General features: G+C 53.7%; 3 protein-coding genes across 3 annotated transcripts; 1 reads left to right on the top strand and 2 right to left on the bottom strand.

The window, feature by feature from the left end:
- Positions 1–205: 205 nt before the first annotated feature.
- Positions 206–939, top strand: PG998_014306 (uncharacterized protein; the record flags this gene model as incomplete). The annotated part of the gene is made up of 2 exons (XM_066881122.1): positions 206–430; positions 820–939. The coding sequence occupies 2 exons, from the start codon at positions 206–208 to the stop codon at positions 937–939; spliced, it is 345 nt and encodes a 114-aa protein (XP_066723974.1).
- Positions 940–13,322: 12,383 nt separating this feature from the next.
- PG998_014305 (uncharacterized protein) lies at positions 13,323–13,954 on the bottom strand (the record flags this gene model as incomplete). Its single annotated transcript, XM_066881121.1, has 2 exons — positions 13,323–13,494; positions 13,629–13,954. The coding sequence occupies 2 exons, from the start codon at positions 13,952–13,954 to the stop codon at positions 13,323–13,325; spliced, it is 498 nt and encodes a 165-aa protein (XP_066723973.1).
- A 509-nt stretch (positions 13,955–14,463) lies between these two features.
- Positions 14,464–15,594, bottom strand: PG998_014304 (LaeA-like protein; the record flags this gene model as incomplete). The annotated part of the gene is made up of 6 exons (XM_066881120.1): positions 14,464–14,788; positions 14,843–14,986; positions 15,035–15,094; positions 15,154–15,338; positions 15,396–15,486; positions 15,554–15,594. Coding segments are annotated over 6 exons (846 nt in total), but the record flags the coding sequence as incomplete, so codon positions are not given.
- Between the last annotated feature and the right edge of the window lie 4,757 nt (positions 15,595–20,351).

Raw genomic sequence — 20,351 nt, 5'->3', positions numbered from 1 at the left:
CCAATTACTGCAAGCGCTTGATCTTGACCAGAGCGCAGGGATAGACCTTTTGAGCATACGTCTGTCCGTGGCTTGTTCGCCTATGTCCTTGCTGCCATAGTCCACATAAGTGCTTTCCAGACCGCCATGATCTCCGTCTCTACAGCGCGTGCATGACCGGTTTCCCAATACGTCGTCGGCGCACTGCAATCTCAACCTGCTAGCAATGGACCCTCTGTACAACACGAATCAGCGGCTTTACAGAGAGTTACCACCTGGTGAGTTTCAGGCCACTGACCTCGGCTTTCACAGTGAAGCGCCCTCCACCTCGCGGGCGACTATTCCTGCAAGCCGTTCCTTCTCCGGAAGAGAGGACCTAAGCTACCCGCCGTCCCTAAATGATCAGTCCTCGGGTCTTTTCGAGTGTCCCAGCAGCGAGAATGGTGACGAGGTTAGTGATGTACCCAGAAGCAGGATTATTTACTAATCATGGACAAGTCCCGACGGCGAAACGAACGGCGACAGAGAAGCAACCTGCACATGCGACTGACGACCGTGGAGGCGCGTCTGGAGAAGACTATTCACAGGTGAGCTATAGAAAGGTCAGGTAGAGAACTGGCCGAATAGCTAACAAGGACTACGCACAAGACTCGAATCCATATACGTCCGCGGATCTCCGTGGTCACGCCGCAGCTAACATGGATCGCTCACTAGAATAGAAATGCAGAAGAAGTAGGTCTCGGGGCTGTGCCGATGTCCGTTCCACCGCTAACATGTCCTTCTGCAAGGTCTAACTCACTGTGGGTTGTCGGTCATTCTACTTGCCCCCTATGCTAACAGTCGATGCATCAGGATGCTACAGCAGCAGAAAAGGTGAGTGTGCGCTTGCATGGCGCGGTCCGGGCAGGTCTGACGCCGAGAGTAGATCCGATGCTCAAGAACAGAAATTACGAGACTTGATGGAGTATGTTCGCACTCGCCTCGGTGGATCCACTGCGCGAGAAGGATTGCGGGTTGCGTAAACCACGCTGGAGATGGACATGAGACCAGGCATGGAAGCCATGGCTATGGACGAGTTGTGGGAATGTGGGAGATGAGGCTACTGGCCAGCAGCGAATTAAGCACGCTTCCATTCCAGGAGAGAATTGGAGGCGAGAGACTTGGTTGACTGAAGAATTTACGTGTGCCAGGCATGTATCTGGATTCGAGTAAGAAAGGAGTGTTGCTTGCTCATTTCCCCTACGTGCTCTGTTCCCTGAAAGTGATCATGCGAGCGAAGAGCGTGGCAAATCAAAGCTTCCGTGATGATGACAGTCGGGCCACATAGTATGATCCGTAAAACATACGCGTATTCCACCCCGTTGTGCACATTCTATTATCTAGAAGCTACGCCTAGGTCGTCCACCATGCCCTAGCTGCGGCTGTGATGATGCAGACACATCCAAATCGTCCGCCCTGGTGCCTAGCGATGAGATCGTGCTCACGTGGCTGCGATGATAGCAAGAATCTGCCACTGGCCCTCTGCCCTTGAGAGCACCGGCAATGGCGCACCCCCGTTGGTGAAGCGGCCGTAAGTCGAGTCCAACGCCGCAGGAGAAAAGGTGAAAGAGAGAGCAGGGAAGGGGCAGGCATGGCCCAAGCACAGGATTCCCTAGACCGGAAGCCGGCACAAGGGCATATTTGGCTAATCATCCGTATAATCAAGAGGCACCGTTTGCGCCGCTTGGGTGGCTGGGCTTCCCTGAACCAACATCCAACAAGCAGCATCCAAAACGAGTTGAGGAGTTGGCGCGCTAGTCGCGACTAGTGCGCCATTGCTACTCTTCGGACTCTGCGTCCCTCCAGCAGGGAACAACAGGAGTCAGGACCGGAAACAGCCCGTGAGAGTATTCGAGCTGATGCAGCAGAAAGACAGTACTGTATGTACAGTATGTTGCTGGATGATTTTCGTTCCGTTCAAATCGGCACACCACGTCGAAAAGTGTACAATTGGAGACTACGGTCGGGTGGGTCAGAATGGTTGTTTTAGCCTCCCCATACTACTCGGTGGGAATTGGAGGGACCACAGAGTGCCTCTTGTGAGCCAGCAAGTGCGCCACGCCCAATAATGGAACATCTATATCGGCGTCTGTTTGGGGTCCCATTCGCTCTAAGTTTCCTGCTGTCCGCTGGCTTTGCTCCTTTGGCCCGGCGGCGCCATCAGCAGCTCTGCATCCTGAGGTCTACATCTGCCCTACCGCCGCTTAACGACGCAGAGCAGGAGAGATAACTTTGAACCGACTACGAGAAAGCATTTCCTGATCGAGAGTCGAGCTTCGCAAGATGAACTGCATATAAGTCACACCGTCAGTACTGCACCGGTCTCTTTTTGGCAACTGTACTTTGAGGTACGAAGCTAATAGGACAGGAAGTAGCTTTGGGTAGCATGATCAGAAACAGGTGCAAATAACTGAGTTATGATACTGGTGAGTACGAACCAGAAGGGCTGCATTGAGACTTCCGGGTACAATGAGCACATGCTACTATTTAGGTACCTAAGAGAACAGATGCGTTTCAGCTGCCTATCGTGAACAGGACCAAACTAACCCTAAGCAAAGAGCCACAGAAGCATTTCGGCAGCTACTAGGGCGTACATACATATTTGGAGCGGTGGAATGCGTGTCGTCGACGAGGTCCAGACATGGATCAGGATTCGTGCTAGCCGGCCAGCCAAAAGCTACCACGAAGAAGACGGCAAGAGTCACCACTCGTGTGAGTCGTATGAGCAGTAGGGCAGTAGCTATGGCGCCGCAAGCGGACAGTGAGAACGACTCACACGTCCATAATGTACTCTCAAGGAAGCCGTAGTAAAGAATTTGACGAGCGTCACCATGGCGACCGCGGAATCGCACTTCTACCGCCCCCAGCACTGGAAGCATTCGGTACTCTGTCTATGGCCCAGGTCCGTTTTCAGACGTCCGCTGGCAACCAGCATGCCAAAGGCGGCCGGTAAGCAGTACAAACGTTACGAGAGCCGTTTCTTCAGTACGTACTGTAATACGGCAGGTCATCTACGGTACGCCGGCGTGGGATTTGACGCACCATGGTTAGACCGGCTGCCAAGAAGCAGTTCCTAATCGAGAACCGGTAGCTTCGCAATATGATCAACCCATAAATGGCAGGTCGGGTACTGTACTGTATTGTGCTGGTCACTTCTGGAGACTGGGCCTCGAGGTACGAAGCCTGGAATATCAAAGTAGCTTTCGGTAGCATCATCAAGAAACGATGCAAAACGAGTGTGCTTTACCCAGAGGTACGGGAAAGTACGAACCAGAACAGCAGCACGGGGGATTCGGCGTACAGTGACCCCGAGCTACTACGGGACTACATACGAGTACAGCCAGATGCATTTCGGCTGCGCTCGAACGCTGGGTATGTCGTAAGGACTGAACTAGCCCAAGCAAGAGGAAAAGACCTTTGCCAAATCCATGCGACTGTCGGTTCCCGTTCAACTTTTCTGGCCGAGTGGGCGGATTCAGGCCAAGCGGATGCGGATTCAACCCTCAGGCTCTTCCCGATATGCTAGGTCGCTTCTAGCTGCCACGGTAGATACTGACTTCTAGGAAGGCCCGCTGTTCCTGGCATGGCAGGTAGAGACGACCCCGACGCTGAGATGGTGCGAATCAGTGAGTAGCACAGGTCGGGCACGGTACAGTCATCTTGAAGCGGCTTGCGTTTTTGCTCGTGGTGTCTCGGTCGCTACAGAGACTACAGAGACTACAGAGACTACAGAGACTACAGAGACTACAGAGACTACAGAGACTACAGGCTACAGAGACAGCTGTCGTCTCCCAAGTCTGACCTCCGCTAAGGTCATTAGATTCAGGTGGACCGCTCCGGACGACTTCAAGTGTGACGGCCCTCTGACAGTGGCAGTCAATCAATCAACTTGATTATGGTAAACACGAAAGCAGGGGAAAAGTCGACATGTCATCCAGGCGCATCATTGGCAAAATCCAATGTCTATTGGGTGACATGACAATCAAAAGGCGGTCCGCGCACTGGCACGATCCCAAAGCAGCTACGACCTAAACGACCTACTCAGCTCGACTGCTGGCGGGCACAGGCCGACCACCCATTGGCCCGTCGGGTGGGGCTTGGGACCAGCTGACCTCGAATTAGCGCCATGCTCCGCCCATTTTGTTGGACCTTTCCTGCTGTTATAAAGACCACTTGCCCCCTTTGCGTCCCTTTCTTTGGTGACCCAATCTGTCGGGACACATTCCTCCCTTCGGAACGCCGAGCAACCGACAATCACCGACAATCGAGCAGTAACAACATGCATCACCGAGACGAGATGCAGCGGCTTGGCCAATCCAGTCCATCCGACGGCTGATGATTGTGACACGGTTCATGGAGCTGAGGTTACATCGAAAGGACTACATCGACGACAGTTCAGTGTGACAATTGGCAGGTGCGTGGACGATGTGAGGGTCAGTCCATGGTGGGCATGTCTGTCGCAATTCTTCCAAGCCGGTTTCGCACAGGTCTGCACGTTCCAATTTCTCATCGGGAGGCACGGAACCTCGGGCCGATTGCCAGCGCTCGCTGGGCGGCTTGACGAGGATGGCTATGGCGAAATGCTGGTCAAGGGTGAGCGGCGATCCAACTCCTGCTCGGTCCGAACGAAGGCGTGTTCGGGGGTTGGGTTGCCCCTCTTCCTACCGAATGTGGTGTGATTTCCAATTGTGTGTCAGCACTTATGCTGCGCTAGCAGAGATTGCGCTTATTTGGGGAAGATTTTGGGAAGATGGTTCGCGAAATCAAGGACAAGATGTACAACAATCAGTAGGTCGCTGGTGATGTCGGGCCTTCATAGCGGGCTCATCTCCGGTCTTGCCCAGGGTGCTTTACCAGTGTGCTTTCCCAATACGGCAGATGTGCTCTAGGAGTGCTGACGAGACGCGGTGCGTCGGGACTTTTCGTGACGTAGGCGCGTTGCAGAAGTTCAATTGGATATTTTGCCTACTTACCAGTGTCTTTGCTCGTGATTCGGCGCTTCTGAGATCGAGAGGTGTAGTCCTCTTGGTCTGCATTCGCTTGCACTGGTGTTCTAAGGGCCAGACCTTGTTGCTTGGTTGTCCCTTGGATGCTGGATCCGCCTTGCATGCGTCACCAGGGCGTGCCAGTCACATACCTGGACTATGAGCGGGGAAGCTCTCCGCATCCTTGGCGTTTATTGGAACCCTTGGGAATGCGCATGAACGATCCCACATTGAATGCTCCCACATTGGGTGCGAGGATCCGATCAGGTGAACATAATTTCATGCGGCAGGGAAGGTCAGCAGCGGGCAAGGTGGTCCGGGAAGACGTCGTGCAACAGTTGTAGGCCAATCCAATGCCTAGCCGGTTGCTTGGACCGCAAGAGGTAGTTGGCGAAGGCAACGATACGGAACGAGCTATGATGGGGTAGTTAGATGGACTTCACTCCTGCGCCGCAAGTCGTCTACGTTGTAGATATTCTGCAGGGCAAGCCTGCTTGAAGATAGGCGTTTCTCTGCAGAGAATCTCACCGATCGATGGAGAAGGGCGGGGTATTGCGATTGGTAGCCCGCTCAGATGGGTCTGCACTTGGCGTCTCGTTATAACTTGTCCCTTGACCCGAACGTTGAACCCTAACCTTCCACCTGGCCTTTGGCCGCCAGCCATCACGCAGGATCGCTACTCAGGAGAAAGCTGCCATAAAAATGGTGATTCTGCCGGATAATCCTCCATTGTTCTGTACTTAGAGATAGAATGGTTAGATTAGCCCGGCACGTCCTCATGCCCCCAGGAGGCTCGGAGTGACAGCTGACAAGCGCAGCCCTCCAGACGTGAAATTATAAAACAACCAAACAAACAACAAAACCACTACTCAAAATTATGTCGCTGGAATGAGTTCAAGCATGCTCGGCATGCCGAATCGGTAGAGCAATCACGTCCTAGGAGCATGGGTTTGCTCGATTTGGGGAACGGCCGCAGAGGTGGTATGTAGTCTAGCAGTTACTCTGCGACTTGTGCCTAGCTACAGCTCGCTCAGAGTACTCGCAAGAAGATCGAGTGACGTGCAACATAGGTAGTGTACAAGTCGGCCCCCTTCTATGCACTTGTTGTCACATTATTTATAGGTATAAAAGCCCACATAGGGGTTCAGCGAACTGCTACGTACGATCATTGACTCTACGCAATCCTCAAACCACCAATACTCCCGATCATTTCAAATCCGCACATCGATTCCATTCGAGGCAGCGACATGTTTTCTTCTCCGTACGAAATGTCGGATCAGCGTGAGCTACTGCCACTCTGGGGAGCCGCGGTACATGCCACTACGCCAGATCACGCCTTCCCTCCAACTCATGTTCCACCACATGCGGGTTTCCACACAAACCAAGGCCTACTCCAATCGAGTTCTCCGTCAGCGTGAGCTCTCCGTGCCCCATTTTGAGCCAATCGAGGACATTAACATCGGTCCAGAACGGCGGACCAGCTGAAGGAGCTGGAATACAAACTCGACATATTGAACCAAAAGTTAAATAAGTCCCTGTCAGAGCTCAGGAGCCATACTGGAGAGTAAGTGAACCTAGACTCACGGCTTTAAGTAGCAGCGACAACGACTGACAGCTAACTAGGATAGAACGCTTGTAAGTATTCTGGACATGGTGATATTGGTGAACGGGTCTGACGTTGGTCATCTGGCAGCAAGAAAACATACCAGGAACTGTAAGTCACGGGTGCATAGGCCTAGGGAAACTGGAGTCTGACCGGCATCTAGAGTCCAACAGCAGACACGCAGGTTCATGGGCTGCCTATCGCAAATGAAGATGATGATCCTGGAAGTTATCGCACCGGGCGGCGCACACGACGACTCAGACGAGGTGTAACAATAAAGTATACTACAAGGACTAGGTTCATACGGTGTTACCATTTAGCTTTGCTAGAGACGGCTGTGTGCTGGTGATTTAGGGATTGGGTTCAGGATAGATATCATGCACATTCAAATTGACGGGCCTAGCCTGTTTGTTGGCCGAGTTCGTGGCCTTTTTTACTGCATCTTGTGTACGGTGTATCTGTGTCCCCACTTGTCGGTTCCGAGTGCCCGAGATTGGCTGAGCTAGAAGAAAGCCTGCAGACGCTGATGCTGGGTCTGGCACGCCCACCTAGCTGTGCCAGCCAGGGCCGTCATACCGTAGTACTGCCGGTGAATTATTAGGCCATATCGGTAAGCAAGCGTTGGTAGGCCAGAGAAACCTGGCGGCATTCCGGTTGCCTCCTTTGCATGACTCGTGCCGAGTCTTGTTCTCTCCCGACCGTAGGCAACCAACCAACAGCAGAGGCAACAGCAGAGGCGGCATGGTTCATTGCGCCAAGCGTAAGCTGGAATGCTGCCACGCCGAGCCTAGCCGGAACAATAGTGGCATTCTGCTGGACGCGAAATTGCGGTCCATGTGGCCGGAACCCAATCAGCGGCCTTCACGGTCATGTCTGCATCCGGTGACGGTCAGTCGTCGCTGCTGCGGGGTATGGCACTGCACAGGAAGAGAAAACCAACGAAGCGACTTTGGGCGTCACCGCCCCGTGCTCGATTGCTCATCATCCGGGCTGTCATTGTTGTTTTTCGTCACAATGTTGGAGGCAAGAGAATGGAAGTCGCATTAGAGTTAATTGGACTACTCGGGCCGGCTTCTGCTCTGATCGACCCATTGGGGTGTGGAGCGACTGGTCTTGCCGACAGGGCTATCTTATGGGTCGCGACAAGTCTCACTAGCGAGCCATGGCCGGGGTAAATGGAGCATACAGAAGCCCCATTGTACCCATCGCCACTAGTCAATCAATGCAGGCGCTTGGATACTCTAGGAAACGAATCGCATGAAATCGGCCGTCAAGGTGCATTGGTTAGGAATCAGAACGAGCCAACATCAGAGCCAGTCTCCCCCCAGTCCGTTCAGCCAGCCATTTGTCTACTTGCCGCAACTATGCCAGAACAGCCGAGCGAAATGGGTAGGACGCCATGCGACATCTTCGAAGGGCGCTAGTAGAGGGATAGCAGAGTAAAATGCGAACTCCTGCGTAGCTGGCAAAATCTCCTGCATTGCTGCTTAGACATTGGGTCACTCGCCCTGGTATGCGAACAGCCGGACCATGGTGGTGGCTGTGGCCTTGCGGCCTCAGATCCAATCCTCCGCGTAGAATGTATTATAGGTACTCCCCACTGCATGCGGCTATGAGGTCCAAACGCGCCGATAGGGTGCTTCCTGGCAATGCTATCGACGGCCTAGGTACGTTTACTATGTGACGGCCGTTCCGTTGTGGCTGAGAAATGGGGCCGTCGCGCCTTGAGGAGGTTGTAGGGATTGCGGACGGACACTGTTGGGGAGTTGGAATCACACAGTCGTTGTTGAGCGCATCGTGCGACGGAGGGCATGTCTTGTTGACTGGTAATGCAACAGATGGAGTAGCCTATTGATGGAATATGAGACTGAGGGGTATCAGGCAATAGGCGTAAAGTAGGTAGCGTAGTGGCGGCAAGAGGAGATGGATGAGAAGTAAAGAAGGAGGGAGAGGAAGAGAGAGGCGGAACGAGGAGAAGGGGGAGGAGATGAGAGAGAGGGCGAGAGAGGGCGAGAGAGGGCGAGAGAGGGCGAGGGCACGAGACAGACGGAGAACGAGACAGACGGAGAACGAGACAGACGGAGAACGAGACAGACGGAGAACGAGACAGACGGAGAACGAGACAGACGGAGAACGAGACAGACGGAGAACGAGACAAACAGGGGAACGCGAGAGGGCGAGGGAGCGAGGGAGCGAGAGAACGAGGGAACGAGAGAGACGAGGGAACGAGAGAGACGAGGGAACGAGACAGACGGGGAACGAGAGGGCGAGGGAATGGGCGAGAGGGGGTGAGAGGCGGGCGGGAGCGAGAAAGGGAGCGAGAGCGAAGCAAGGGAGAAAGTGAAGGGAAGGAAAGGTGTGAAGGAGGAAAGAGAGGAGGGACAAACATGGCCCAGGAAGGCAAAGAGGAGGCATAGATGCAGGAATAGATCCTGGACCGGAAGCAGGCGAAAGGGCAGCTTTGGCTACCCACGCCCAAATGCGGTCAAGTAGAGGCAAGAAAGAGTCCCAACGGCCGCCCGCACTGAAACGGTCGAACCTGACCACCCGGATAATCAAGAGGGCACCGTTTGTGCCGCATAGGGGCTGGGCCTCCCTAGACCAGCCGACCCCCCGACAAGCAGCACCAGAACCGGTCCAAAGCCAGCCCATGGATAGTAACTCGTGACGGACAGGGGCCACCGACCCGTGGGTCTTGGCGGCGCGTTGCGACTATATAAGGGTGACCTGCCTCCCACCATTGCCAGTAGTTTTCTCTTCCTTCTTCGCGCCTCCGCCCGGAGCGCCGGCCACCCTTGCAGCTTGAACAGACTCCTCTTGGCGCCCTGCGGCTTGAACAGACTCCTCCTGGAGGCCTTGCGGCTTGAACAGACTCCTCTCGGCGCCCTGCGGCTTGAACAGACTCCCCCTGGAGGCCTTGCGGCTTGAACAGACTCCTCTCGGCGCCCTGCGGCTTGAACAGACTCCTCCTGGAGGCCTTGCGGCTTGAACAGACTCCTCTTGGCGCCTTGCGGCTTGAACAGACTCCTGCTTGCAGCTTGTCTGACTCCCGCTTGTGTTGTCCAAGAGCTTGAACTGACTCCCGCTCGTGTCGATCAGGAGCTTGAACTGACTCCCGCTTGTGTTGTCCGAGAGCTTGAACTGACTCCCGCTCGTGTCGATCAGGGGCTTGAACTGACTCCCGCTTGTGTTGTCCAAGAGCTTGAACTGACTCCCGCTTGTGTTGTCCAGAAGCTTGAACTGACTCCTGTCGGGCTGGTTGATGGTCTTTTTGCTCGGTCTCCCTCCTGCGGTCGAGTCATCTCCTGCGGAGGGGTATCGGGCCTGGCTCTGGCGTCCGCAGTTCGAGTCATCTCCTGCCCGCCTTTGCCACCCGGGTTTTCCTCCTACATTCGAGCATCTCATGTACCGAGGTTTTTCCCTGCATCTGCTAGTGGCAGTGCGGCCAGCGAAGCCGGCCTCTGCGCCTGTACGTGGTGCTGGCTACGAACCTGTTGGCGCGGATCGGGCAGTCCCGACCCCGTGAGCAGAGCCAATGCAGAGACGCGACTAGGATAGATGAATATACTACATTGGCGGATACGTACGTACATACATAGCACTCCGCGCCCTCTCCTTCGTGCTTCTTGAATGGCAAATCGTCGCCGCCGCCCGTAGCTTTCCTAATCCTGCGCCTTGGTCCTGCGCCTATGCGGCCACTCGCTCTCGTAGTGTAGCATTGACTGCATAGATCCATGTGGTTTGGCAACACGTACTTGGACATGCCGCCGCCAAAACCGCTCATGCTCATTCGCCAGTGCAATATGTACCTGCGCGCATCTGGGGTCGAAATGACTGTGGTTGGTGTTGAGCAGGCTAAAAAGTTGTATTGGCAACACCGGAATTGGCGACATCAGAATGGACGTACGCCAAGATGGGCGTACGCCAGAATGAAGTCCGCCAGAATGGAGTCCGCCAGAATGGACGTTCACCTGGACGGAGTTCATCAAACTGGACGCACCCGGAACTGGCCCACGAGCATGCACGGCCTTGCTGCTTCGTCTCTCCTTCGAGGTCTTGAACACCTCACGCGCTGTTCCCGGCCCTTGGTCACAATGTCGCCCATGCAATCCTGCAGGCACCTAGACTGGCTCAGGAACGGGGCAGTCAGTGGCGCGCCGAAACCGTCCAGCGTCTAAATGGGCGGCCCAGAAGCAGCACCGAAAGGGCTGTTCACGCGCGAGGGCGGAAGCGCTGCTGGAGCCGTTCAGGTGTGGGAAGCAGTGCTAACCCAGAACCGGATCCCAGCCCCGGTCGACCTCGTTCTGCTGATCTGGTTCTCGAGTGCAGGACCATAGGATGGAATGACTCTGAGTCAGAATCCACGCCAGAACACGGTGCTACGTCCCACACGTAGAGTCCGGAACTGACGGCAGCTGCAGATGAGCCGCTTGCTCACGAGTAGGCCAAAGATCCTTTACTGCTGGCGGCTTTCGGTACAGGCTCACTTCGGCCCTCTGCTCCACGTCTGCTCTGTGTTGGATGCTGCCAACTCGGCTCTCCCACGCATGGCTATGCTCAACAAGTCGTGCTTCATCCAGAACTTCGCCTCTGTCCATAAGTGTAAGTTATGAATCAGTACTTCCAACTGAAAATCCCAATTCCGTTCAAATTGTGCTGGGCTAGCATCTATGTTTGCTGCTTCATTACAGCACCGCACGAATTTGGCCACATAAATACCAGTTATGGGATCGAGGCTACGTCAGTGAGTTGCAGATTCCATTATCTTTAGTCGCCTTGCTCTCATCCACCGGTAACTTCCTCCGTCCGCCTATCGCTTCCATCCACGCCGGTATGCTCCCTTCGCAGCGATACGGTGCGCAGCGTCCGCGCCAGCAACGGGGCCGGCCATCAGCAGGCCACGCCGCCACTGCGCCTGCGACTGCACCCGCAACTACGTCTGCGCCCAAGACCGTCGCTCCTTCTGCAACGCAGCTCGAGCCTCCAAACCAACAACCACTGTCCTTTCCAGACGTTCCCAACTTCTTTGACGGCCAACAAGACCTCGACCCAGGCCCTTTCAGCTCCCCGTCACCGTAGGTCCCTCCACATCCAGTCCGCGCGTTGTACTGAAAAGGAAGAACGTCGGGCGACACCCAAGAACTGCTGCACAAGGTGAATGAGCTGCTGGAAAAGTTCAACGCCGTTCAGTCCGAGCTGGCCCATCACAACGAGAAGTAAGTCTACCCTCGCCCTCGTACGGCATAGCTCTCCTACTAACGCACGCCCACATCTCGCCAGATTCACGACTTTGTAGGTCTCCACCGCCGTCGCAACGAGGTATACGTCTGACCACAGGTGCCCGAACAGCACACAGAAAGTCGAACAGCTGTAAGTCACCGAGTGTTCAGTCCGGCGCAGATCGTCAACTGACATCGAGTACAGGTTCCTGCAGCAAACGCAGAGGGTCACGGGCTGGTTGTCGCAGGTGAAAGCCCTGTTTGAGCGATTCGTCTCCGTGGCCGACGCCAATCCCTTGGGCGACACCTTTTTCGATCAGGTATAAGGCTTGAGACAGGGAGTGTTGGGGCGAATTGGGCCATTCGCAAACATAATGACCCCTTGGCGCGGAACCGTGTTGCCTCCTGGCATTGTGTGCCGACCGCTGGTGCTCCACTCCTCTGCCAATGCGCTGGCCTTTTGTTGTCTCGTTGACTCGGGTCTCTATGAATCACGTAGTGGTGCTCGGAAGTCGGGTGGGAAATCGTCGGCGGGATGCGTCTATTATGCGATGCATGCAGGTCGGTCGTGGCAATGTCTATCACGCTGGTCTCGTGGGGACTGGGTAGCCTCGTTGGCTTCAAGAAGGCACTATGTGCCGGCGTGCTTCGAGTTCGTTGGTCATTCGAAAGAGTGAATAACAACGGTGGTCGCTATGCTATCGTCTCTTAATTGTCGTCATGCTGCCTTGCTCAAGTCGCGAGCTTGTCCCCGCTCATGTTGTGCTCGCCGCCATGCTGTGTCGGATTTCGACTCATGTTGTCGGTCGTCGGTCGTCGGTCGTCGGTCGTCGGCGTACGTTATGCGGCGCGTTGCCAGCGCGATACGAGGGATCGCCTTTTTTGTGCCTACTGAATTACGTCGTTATGTCGGGTAAGAAGTTGATCATGGCATTTGTTGCTGTTTCGAGCACGGACTGCAATTGAACTAGAAGCCCGCCCACGTAGCACAGCCACCGTCTCCAGTGGCTGACACCAGCCACCCCCTTAACCCGCTTCTTCCACTTGTCCAATATTCATGCTCTTTTGGCACGTGAGCCGAATAGTTTCCATGCAATGGTCACAATCGCAACAATCCTTCAATCCAGTAGTAAACTTTCATTTTCGGTCTTCTACCAACAATTCTACGGCAGGTCCTAAGGTTTCTCCCCATACTATGTAGAGCGTCTCCGTACTAGGCTAGCACTGCTAGCTTGTCAAGATCTCCAAGTGCTGCAGTGGTCATGCATATCTCTGCCGTTTATCCTCTCCATACAAGGCATGGCTCACTTCTCGCTTGCCATTACTTCCCTCGCGGCTTCCGTCACGGCCGACTCCGGCAATATAATATATAACCGAGAGAAACGACAAGGAAAGAGAAAAAAGAAGTCTAGAGCGGAAAAGCCCCGTCTTCTATGCTCCCTAGCAAATATATGAAAACAAATTGAACAGTAAACAACAACAACTTCTGGTTGTTCCCTAGTACCAAGTAGGAGTGTTGGGCCAGTGCCGGAGCATGGTGTCGACCGCTTGCGTCCACTCGTACTCAAAGCACTGCGCGAGCTGGTCGGCCTCCTCCTCCGAGGGCGAGCGATCCTGCCACATCTCCTTGCGCCAAGCTTCGGACGACGCGTAAAACCGGATCAGGTCACTGTGTAGATTCACGTAGGTTAGTAATTGGTATCCTATACATATACATAGAAAGATAGTAACTAGGAATATATGTATGCGTGTCTCTGAGAGAGAGAGTACATCCCAAACAAGAAGAAGGGGAAGAAGACCTACTCCTCCTTCATCTTGGTCAGACACAACCAAGCCAAGTTCCAGCTCCGGTTGCTCTCCGGGTCAGCGAGGACGCGGCGGCGGGCTTCGCTGACGAGCTCGGCGCAGAAGGGGTAGTTGGGGCTGAGGCCCCGGAGCTCCGTCAGGAACTGGTTGTTCGTCGTCACGTAGTAGGTCCAGGCCTGCGTCATGGGCGCCTGGAAGGCGCGTGAGTCCTCCTCGTTCTCGCACGCGGCCGCCACCCGCTCGATCCGGCATAGCTCCGTCAGCGTGTTGACGCGGTGCGTCTCGAGGGACTCTATGTGTTGTTGCATCAAGGACTTTGGCATAGGGGAAAATTCAAGGAGTAGATGTTAGTCGATGAATGGAGCTGTTACGCAGGGAAACAGCACTTTGCATGCTGTGGGGCTTGTAGAGTGAGTTGAAAGAGGGAGATCGCATGCAGGTTGTGCTTCGTCCACGCTGTCATTATATGGAAAGGGCGGAGACAAGAAGCAGCGAGAACCATGAATGATTTGTCACGTACGTGGGTTGGCCTGGACTTCCTGCTGCCACTGCTGCTGTGGTGGTGACTTCGAGACATTTTGACTCTGACGTTGACGAGAGACTGTGCTTTGGGAAGGAACGGGAGGGGAGCTGGTTGAGTAGAGGCTTTAATGATTATATAGTTAGCATGAAGAGCCGGCGAGGTTGAAATGAGCACTTGGAACATTCACTACCTTGATGTGATATCTGACAAGGCTCGTAATGACCAATACTCGTGTCTCTCGTTCTTGCTTGTACCAATCGTATACTGTCTCTCTTTCTTCTTCCGTACCACATATATGTCGTTGAGACTTCATGCTTCTAATGACATGGCGGGGATGGCTGATTGCATACTAAGGTTGAACCACCGTGCAATTTCCTTCAGGTGCTCATCCTCTGGCCACGGATGATACGGGATCTCTTGGTCCTCGTGCACAATGTTCACAAATCCAAGTTGCTTGAGCACAGTGGTAGGATCGTCATGGGGAAACAAAGGTTTTCCCGCCCGTTCGAAAGCTCCGTACACTTCCTTCATCCAATAATGAACGTTCGAGTTCTCGGGCAAGGTGCTGTTGTGGCTGAAATGACGGTAGTCAATCTCGATATGCTCGAAAAGCCCGGTCCCTGGCTTCAGATGGCTTGAATGGATCATCAGTGCTCTTTTCTAGTTGGCATACAGGGCTGTAACTGACTTGAAAGCGTTCTGGTATACGGCGCGCCAGTCAGTAATGCAACCTCCGAGCAGTCGCATGTGAATGAGATCCATTGAGTTCGGATCAAGTCCCCACGTAGGGTCTCTAATATCCAGCGGGAAAAAATACGTATTCGGTAGGATACTGAAGTCATGTTAGAAGGGCTCTGGAAGACATGTCCAGGAGCCATACCTAGCAGGTACCATCATCATGTTCAAGTCACATCCAATGACGTTTGCATTAGGGTATTTTCTAGGCATCATTAGCTAGCCGTACACTGCGGTTGGCCATGGGGGAGGATATGCCCGTACTCAGCCATATCATTACACCAGATACCCGTGCCACAACCGAGATCGAGGATCCTCGGCGGACCATTGCACGGCAGGGGCCGTGCGTGAAGACCATTTTGCGAGCGTTTATTCCCTTGATCTGATCCGCTATCTTCACGGGCAACGGTAATGAATTTGTGCGTAATATCAAGTCTATCTTGTTCAATCTATAGGCAATTAGTTTACAGATGCGCCTCGATGCTTCAGGGTGGAGAACTACTCACATCGTCCACCGGTAGAAGATATTCGCTGCGGCAGTATTCCCCATAACAGCGGTCGTTCTGGTCGTAATGACTGGTAGACAAGGCTAAAATGCTACTGGACATTAGCATACGTTGGTTTATGCTGGCATGGCGCTGCGGGTTATGTAGATGCAACATACCCAGGATCGATGTTCACGCTGCTGGCCATAGTGGCAGAAAGCTGAGGTTGTCGGTGACAATTTTGCTAGTGTGTCCCGATCGGACAGGCTGAGCTGCCCCTGGGTTACTGCCACGGACACAGTAATAGGTTTGGTGGCAAGTTAGGCGGAAAGGGGACTCTTATAAATAGATGAGGCCACGATGCCAATCCTGGAACAGAAAAACGTAGTGTCATTCGTAGGGGAGTAAGTAGTGGATGAGATTCCTGCAGCCTGATACCGGGATTTGCGAAAGGACGGTGTCGAGTCCGGATTCTTGGCTTCTGCGCGCAACGTGTTGACAAGGTACAATCGTTTGCTGCTGCTTTACCACTTCTGACCAGCTTCTGCAGTGGAATGCAAGTGCGAGATGTGGGCTAGACCATGTTATCCGGTTTGTACCACGGGCATGTATATGTGACGCCGGATAGTCTCACCCGCGACTGAAAAAAGGCTCTCATGGGGATGCCCGAGATGCGCCAGTAGGAATTCGTCCCGGACCATGAGCTGTCACTATGCAGTTGCTGCCGGCCAAAATAAAGCCTTGCTAACAAGCCAAGTGAAACTTGCATGCAGACCACCACAAGCAGGCCCAATCCTATACCAAGTGTCCAACCCCCCAACCCCGGATACCACCATTACGCTTTAGTGGATGTGAACACGCCTTCTAGACTTCTGCATAAAGAGCTATGCGGGGCAGTCAGCCAATAGTAACATCCGCTCACAGTATTATTCGTGATTTGCAGGGTTCACCAATCGGATCAAGATCTAATCACAAAATCCGAGGTTACTTTATAATCTCTTGGCATCATCGTCCTGTGACATAAAGGGACCCGTATCACGTCCTTGACGGGCGCCATGCATCAGGCAGGGAAGTAGTACCAGTGGAGTGAGGGTCACATATGAATCTAGTCCTCACTTTCCTTTTGACGGAAATCTGCATATATTACACCCGCCAGACCGGCGAAGTTACGGCTCCCCGCGATCAGGGCACAACAAAAGGCATGTATATAATTGATGTTCAGCCGTAATAAGAAGATTTGGCAATCCACATCTTCATCACCTGCATTGATCACTTTCAAGTCCCCCCAGCTATCAAACCTCATCCAAGCCATCGAAAATGAACAACTCAAGCACCAACCAACCCACCCCTTCTTGCTGCAGTAACGATTTCAACCCGGAAGAACTGGCGCAGCTTGGATTGAAATTGGTGCAATGGCACCCCAATGCCAGAAAGGACTGGCTCTGGATATATTCTGGGAAACACGGTGCCATGGAAGAGGTGCCACTCTCAGTACTTAAACCCGGCCTGTTGGATTGGATGAAATCACAGAAGCTTTGGGTACAACATAGCGATTGTAGTCCGAGACATGATCAGCTATCCTACAACGACATGGAGGATATCCTAGTTGCGATTATACGCTTTGACCTGGAGGAGGAAGGCAGAGAGTGGCTGCAGATCCAGATGACGAAGTACGGAAGACTCCCAACGATGGCCGATACAACCAATACTACCTACCCAACGCCACATTATTACTGACTCATCTATTCTTCTCTCAACTTCGACCTTGGGGAAGTGGCATAACTTGGGTTGGCAGAAGTGCAAAGGTATCAAGAGTCTTTAATATCCAGAATTGCAATCGAGATACAATGACAAGAGACTATGTGTCTGGGGAGCTTATATATATCCGTGCGTAGTGAAACATTGGCCATTAGGATGGGAGACACAGGACCACCCATGTCAAGAGCCTGACTAGCCAAAACGAAACAAGCTGAGGTTCCTGCGTCGATAGATCAAATAGTAAATAGGTGAAATATCCAGGGTGAACAAAGGGCAGCAACTTCTTGCGGGCGGTTGTTTTGGTTGGAGGGTGATCGAGACCCCTAAAAGAACGTAGCGTGAGTGACGGGGGCGGTGTACTAGGGAAGGTGGGAGACGCAGAGATGGAGAGGTGTGTACCATGCGACTTCACTGCGTACCCTGGCTCTGAAACTGGATCCTGGATGTCGACATAATGGAAGAAAAGAGCAGGCTGGGACTCCATGGCCTATCTCGGATCGCTGGTTTCGATCATCGGAGTTGCGCCAAGCGGCTCGCTTCGTTAGTCAGTCCTGGCTCTGGCCTGCACTCTCTACAACCCCCATCGATAGCCGATACAATGGGAGTACAGGTTTTAGGATACAGAGTTAGTTATCTGCAGATACAGCTTCGGATCCGTCATCTGCTTGGGGATCGCACGGTTCAAATGATTTAGTTTTCAACCTAACGCGAATCGAGCCAACACGTGAGGCAGGGAAAGAGAAGTTCCTGATATCCTTATCAAGGGACTAACTGGGTACGCTCTCCTGGCTCCATGTCCGGATTTCGAGCTGGCGTCATACAGAGCTGCACCAAAGTCCTCGCGTATTCCCAACATCCGACAAGTTTGGTCATCAACGTATTAATAGTTACGGTCTCTTTAACAAGGACCGCAGCCACGGAGATCGGGATAGAGTCCACCGATAAGTAGAACCCGACAAACACCGCGGCGCACCAAAGCACGTTCCGAGCCGCCACAACCAAGCCCAGACGACGATTTGACCGTATATATTTCGCCGCCACATCTAAGGGCCTCTTCGTTCCTGTCTTCTTCTCATTTCGTAACGGCGTACGGCACCGCTGCCGCCGCCCTGGCGGCCGCCAGCATCTTCCTGTCCTCTGCCGCCCTATCCTCTCCTTCGTCGCCTTTGTCCTGCCGCTGCGAGTAGATCAGTAGAGAACGTCAACACGGTCAAGACAGACAATCTTACTAGGAAGCCCGCATAGCCCCGCGATCATTGATGCTGTCCCTTGTCGCGCTCTCCTGGACTCTATTGAGAAGCGAAGCGCAAATCACGGCAAGCAGAAACCCAGTGAGGCCAAGGACGGAACCCAATGCCTGGAACACCGCAGCGGCGGTCAGAGTGCACTTGACAAGGATTCGAAAGAAGGTGCCGACGTTGGCACTCTTCTGAAGGGACTCTCCCTGGAGGAGGTCTAGCGGCACGCCGCGAAGTCGGTGGTGAATCAAAACTTCTACCTTAGCCTCGCAATAGCTCCAAGCCAAATCGGACAATTCGTTAAGAATGGACTGTATGGTCAGGGTTATTAAGGTCTGGCGCGTAGGGTGTAAGTTCTTTAGGACGAGGGGGAGGAAGGTTTGTGATGCGATCTGTGCTCCTCCAAGCACAACGGAGAAAGCCACCGCGAACTGAATGGGCGGCTGACTCTTTCCCCATTGTAACAGCTGGAGAATTGGCGCATTCGACATATTTACCGGTCGATATGGAGTCAAAAGGCGGCGGGGTCGTTGTCCAGCGGCAGGACTTACGCTGGGCGGAGTGTGGCTTTATGGCAGCGAAATATGATCGGAGCGGGATCTGTCTGCTTCGGTGGGGCGGACCTAGAGGAGAGACGGCGAATGGTAATACCATTGAGCGATAGGCCATAAATATATAAGCCGTGTATGGTTCTATCGACCGTCTGCATGGTCCAAAGCAGCGGGTCGTGCTCCTATTGCTCGTTCTTGCAGTAGCGGCACACGGTTGCGGACGTGTGGTAGCATTCGAGACCTGAGTACACCAAAGTACACACCTCTGGGACGGCTACTTTCTTATTGTCGTTCCCTGGGAGCCACCGTGTACTGCTTTGGAAGAGTTGGGTGCAAAGTGCCATGGTGGTTTCGGCGAACTTCTTTGGTTGTTGTATACGCAGGGGTTGAAGCAGTTGCCATGGGCCGGTTTACAGGTGCGCGGGATGGCGATACGGTATTGGCATCCACTCGGGCATACCAGCTCAGTGAGGAATGGTTCATAGCCTGGCAGATGGGAACAGGTAGCTACTGGAAGACTAGCACGCGTATTATGTAGGGTTTTGATCTTCTGGCCGTGTCTTAGAGCTCTTTACGACTGTGTCGGTACCTAACATGTGTCTCCCTGGCCTGCTGCTCCGCCTTTGGCCACTCGAGGCGCACATCAAAGCGCGCGAGCTGCTGGATTGCTCGCGGGATCGCCAGGGTCGTCTGGATGCTTCTGGTCGAGGTCGAGCATACAACCACGGCGACTTAGGTGCGATTGCGTGCGGAAAGGCTTGGGGAGCGAGGTGGTATAGAAGGAAACAGGCGATCAGTCGGTGTGGGCGAGCTCGACGTCGACATCGCCTGCCGTGGGTAGGCGTGATACAGGCTCTGTGATGCGGCAAATGCCACGTTCGAGTCTTATGACAGCCCAGTTGTCATCAGAGGAGGGGGACAAGCTGGTTGTTGGATAGAAGGGACGGATTAACTAGCTCGGGCCGCTGCGTTGTGGCTATCTCGCGGGTCGTAGTCCGCACCGGGGATGCGTTGGTATCGACAATATCGATCGGTCGGCGGCGGACTATTCTGCGGGGAGAAGGGAGTTCGACCAGTTTACCCCGGATCTGCACCACCAGTGCTGTGTAGAGACAGTGGATTCTATCTGGGATCCGTCAACTGTGTGCTTGTAACTGGCAGTGGCATTTTTAACGGATTAGATTGTATACGTTGGGTAAAGAAGGGTCAAGTCAGGAGGGAGGAGCAAGATTGGGGCCGAAAAGGCCAGCATGGATAAGTATATGGTAGGCTCACAGAGCCAAGGAGGCAGACAGGGCGGTGCAAGTCCAAGGTATTTCTCGACAAACAGACTGAGCACGAAATCGTTTGAGAGGTGGTACAAAGTGCAAGGTATAGGTGCCTTGTTTGAGTGAATCATCCGAGAGCAGCCTAACCACGCATAACAATAC

The sequence above is a fragment of the Apiospora kogelbergensis genome, assembly GCF_038363985.1.
Source record: "Apiospora kogelbergensis strain CBS 113332 chromosome Unknown utg000010l_segment0_segment0, whole genome shotgun sequence".
NCBI classification, from domain to species: domain Eukaryota; kingdom Fungi; phylum Ascomycota; class Sordariomycetes; order Amphisphaeriales; family Apiosporaceae; genus Apiospora; species Apiospora kogelbergensis.
Note: the sequence above shows the minus strand (reverse complement) of the source record. Positions and strands in the feature narration are given on the sequence as shown.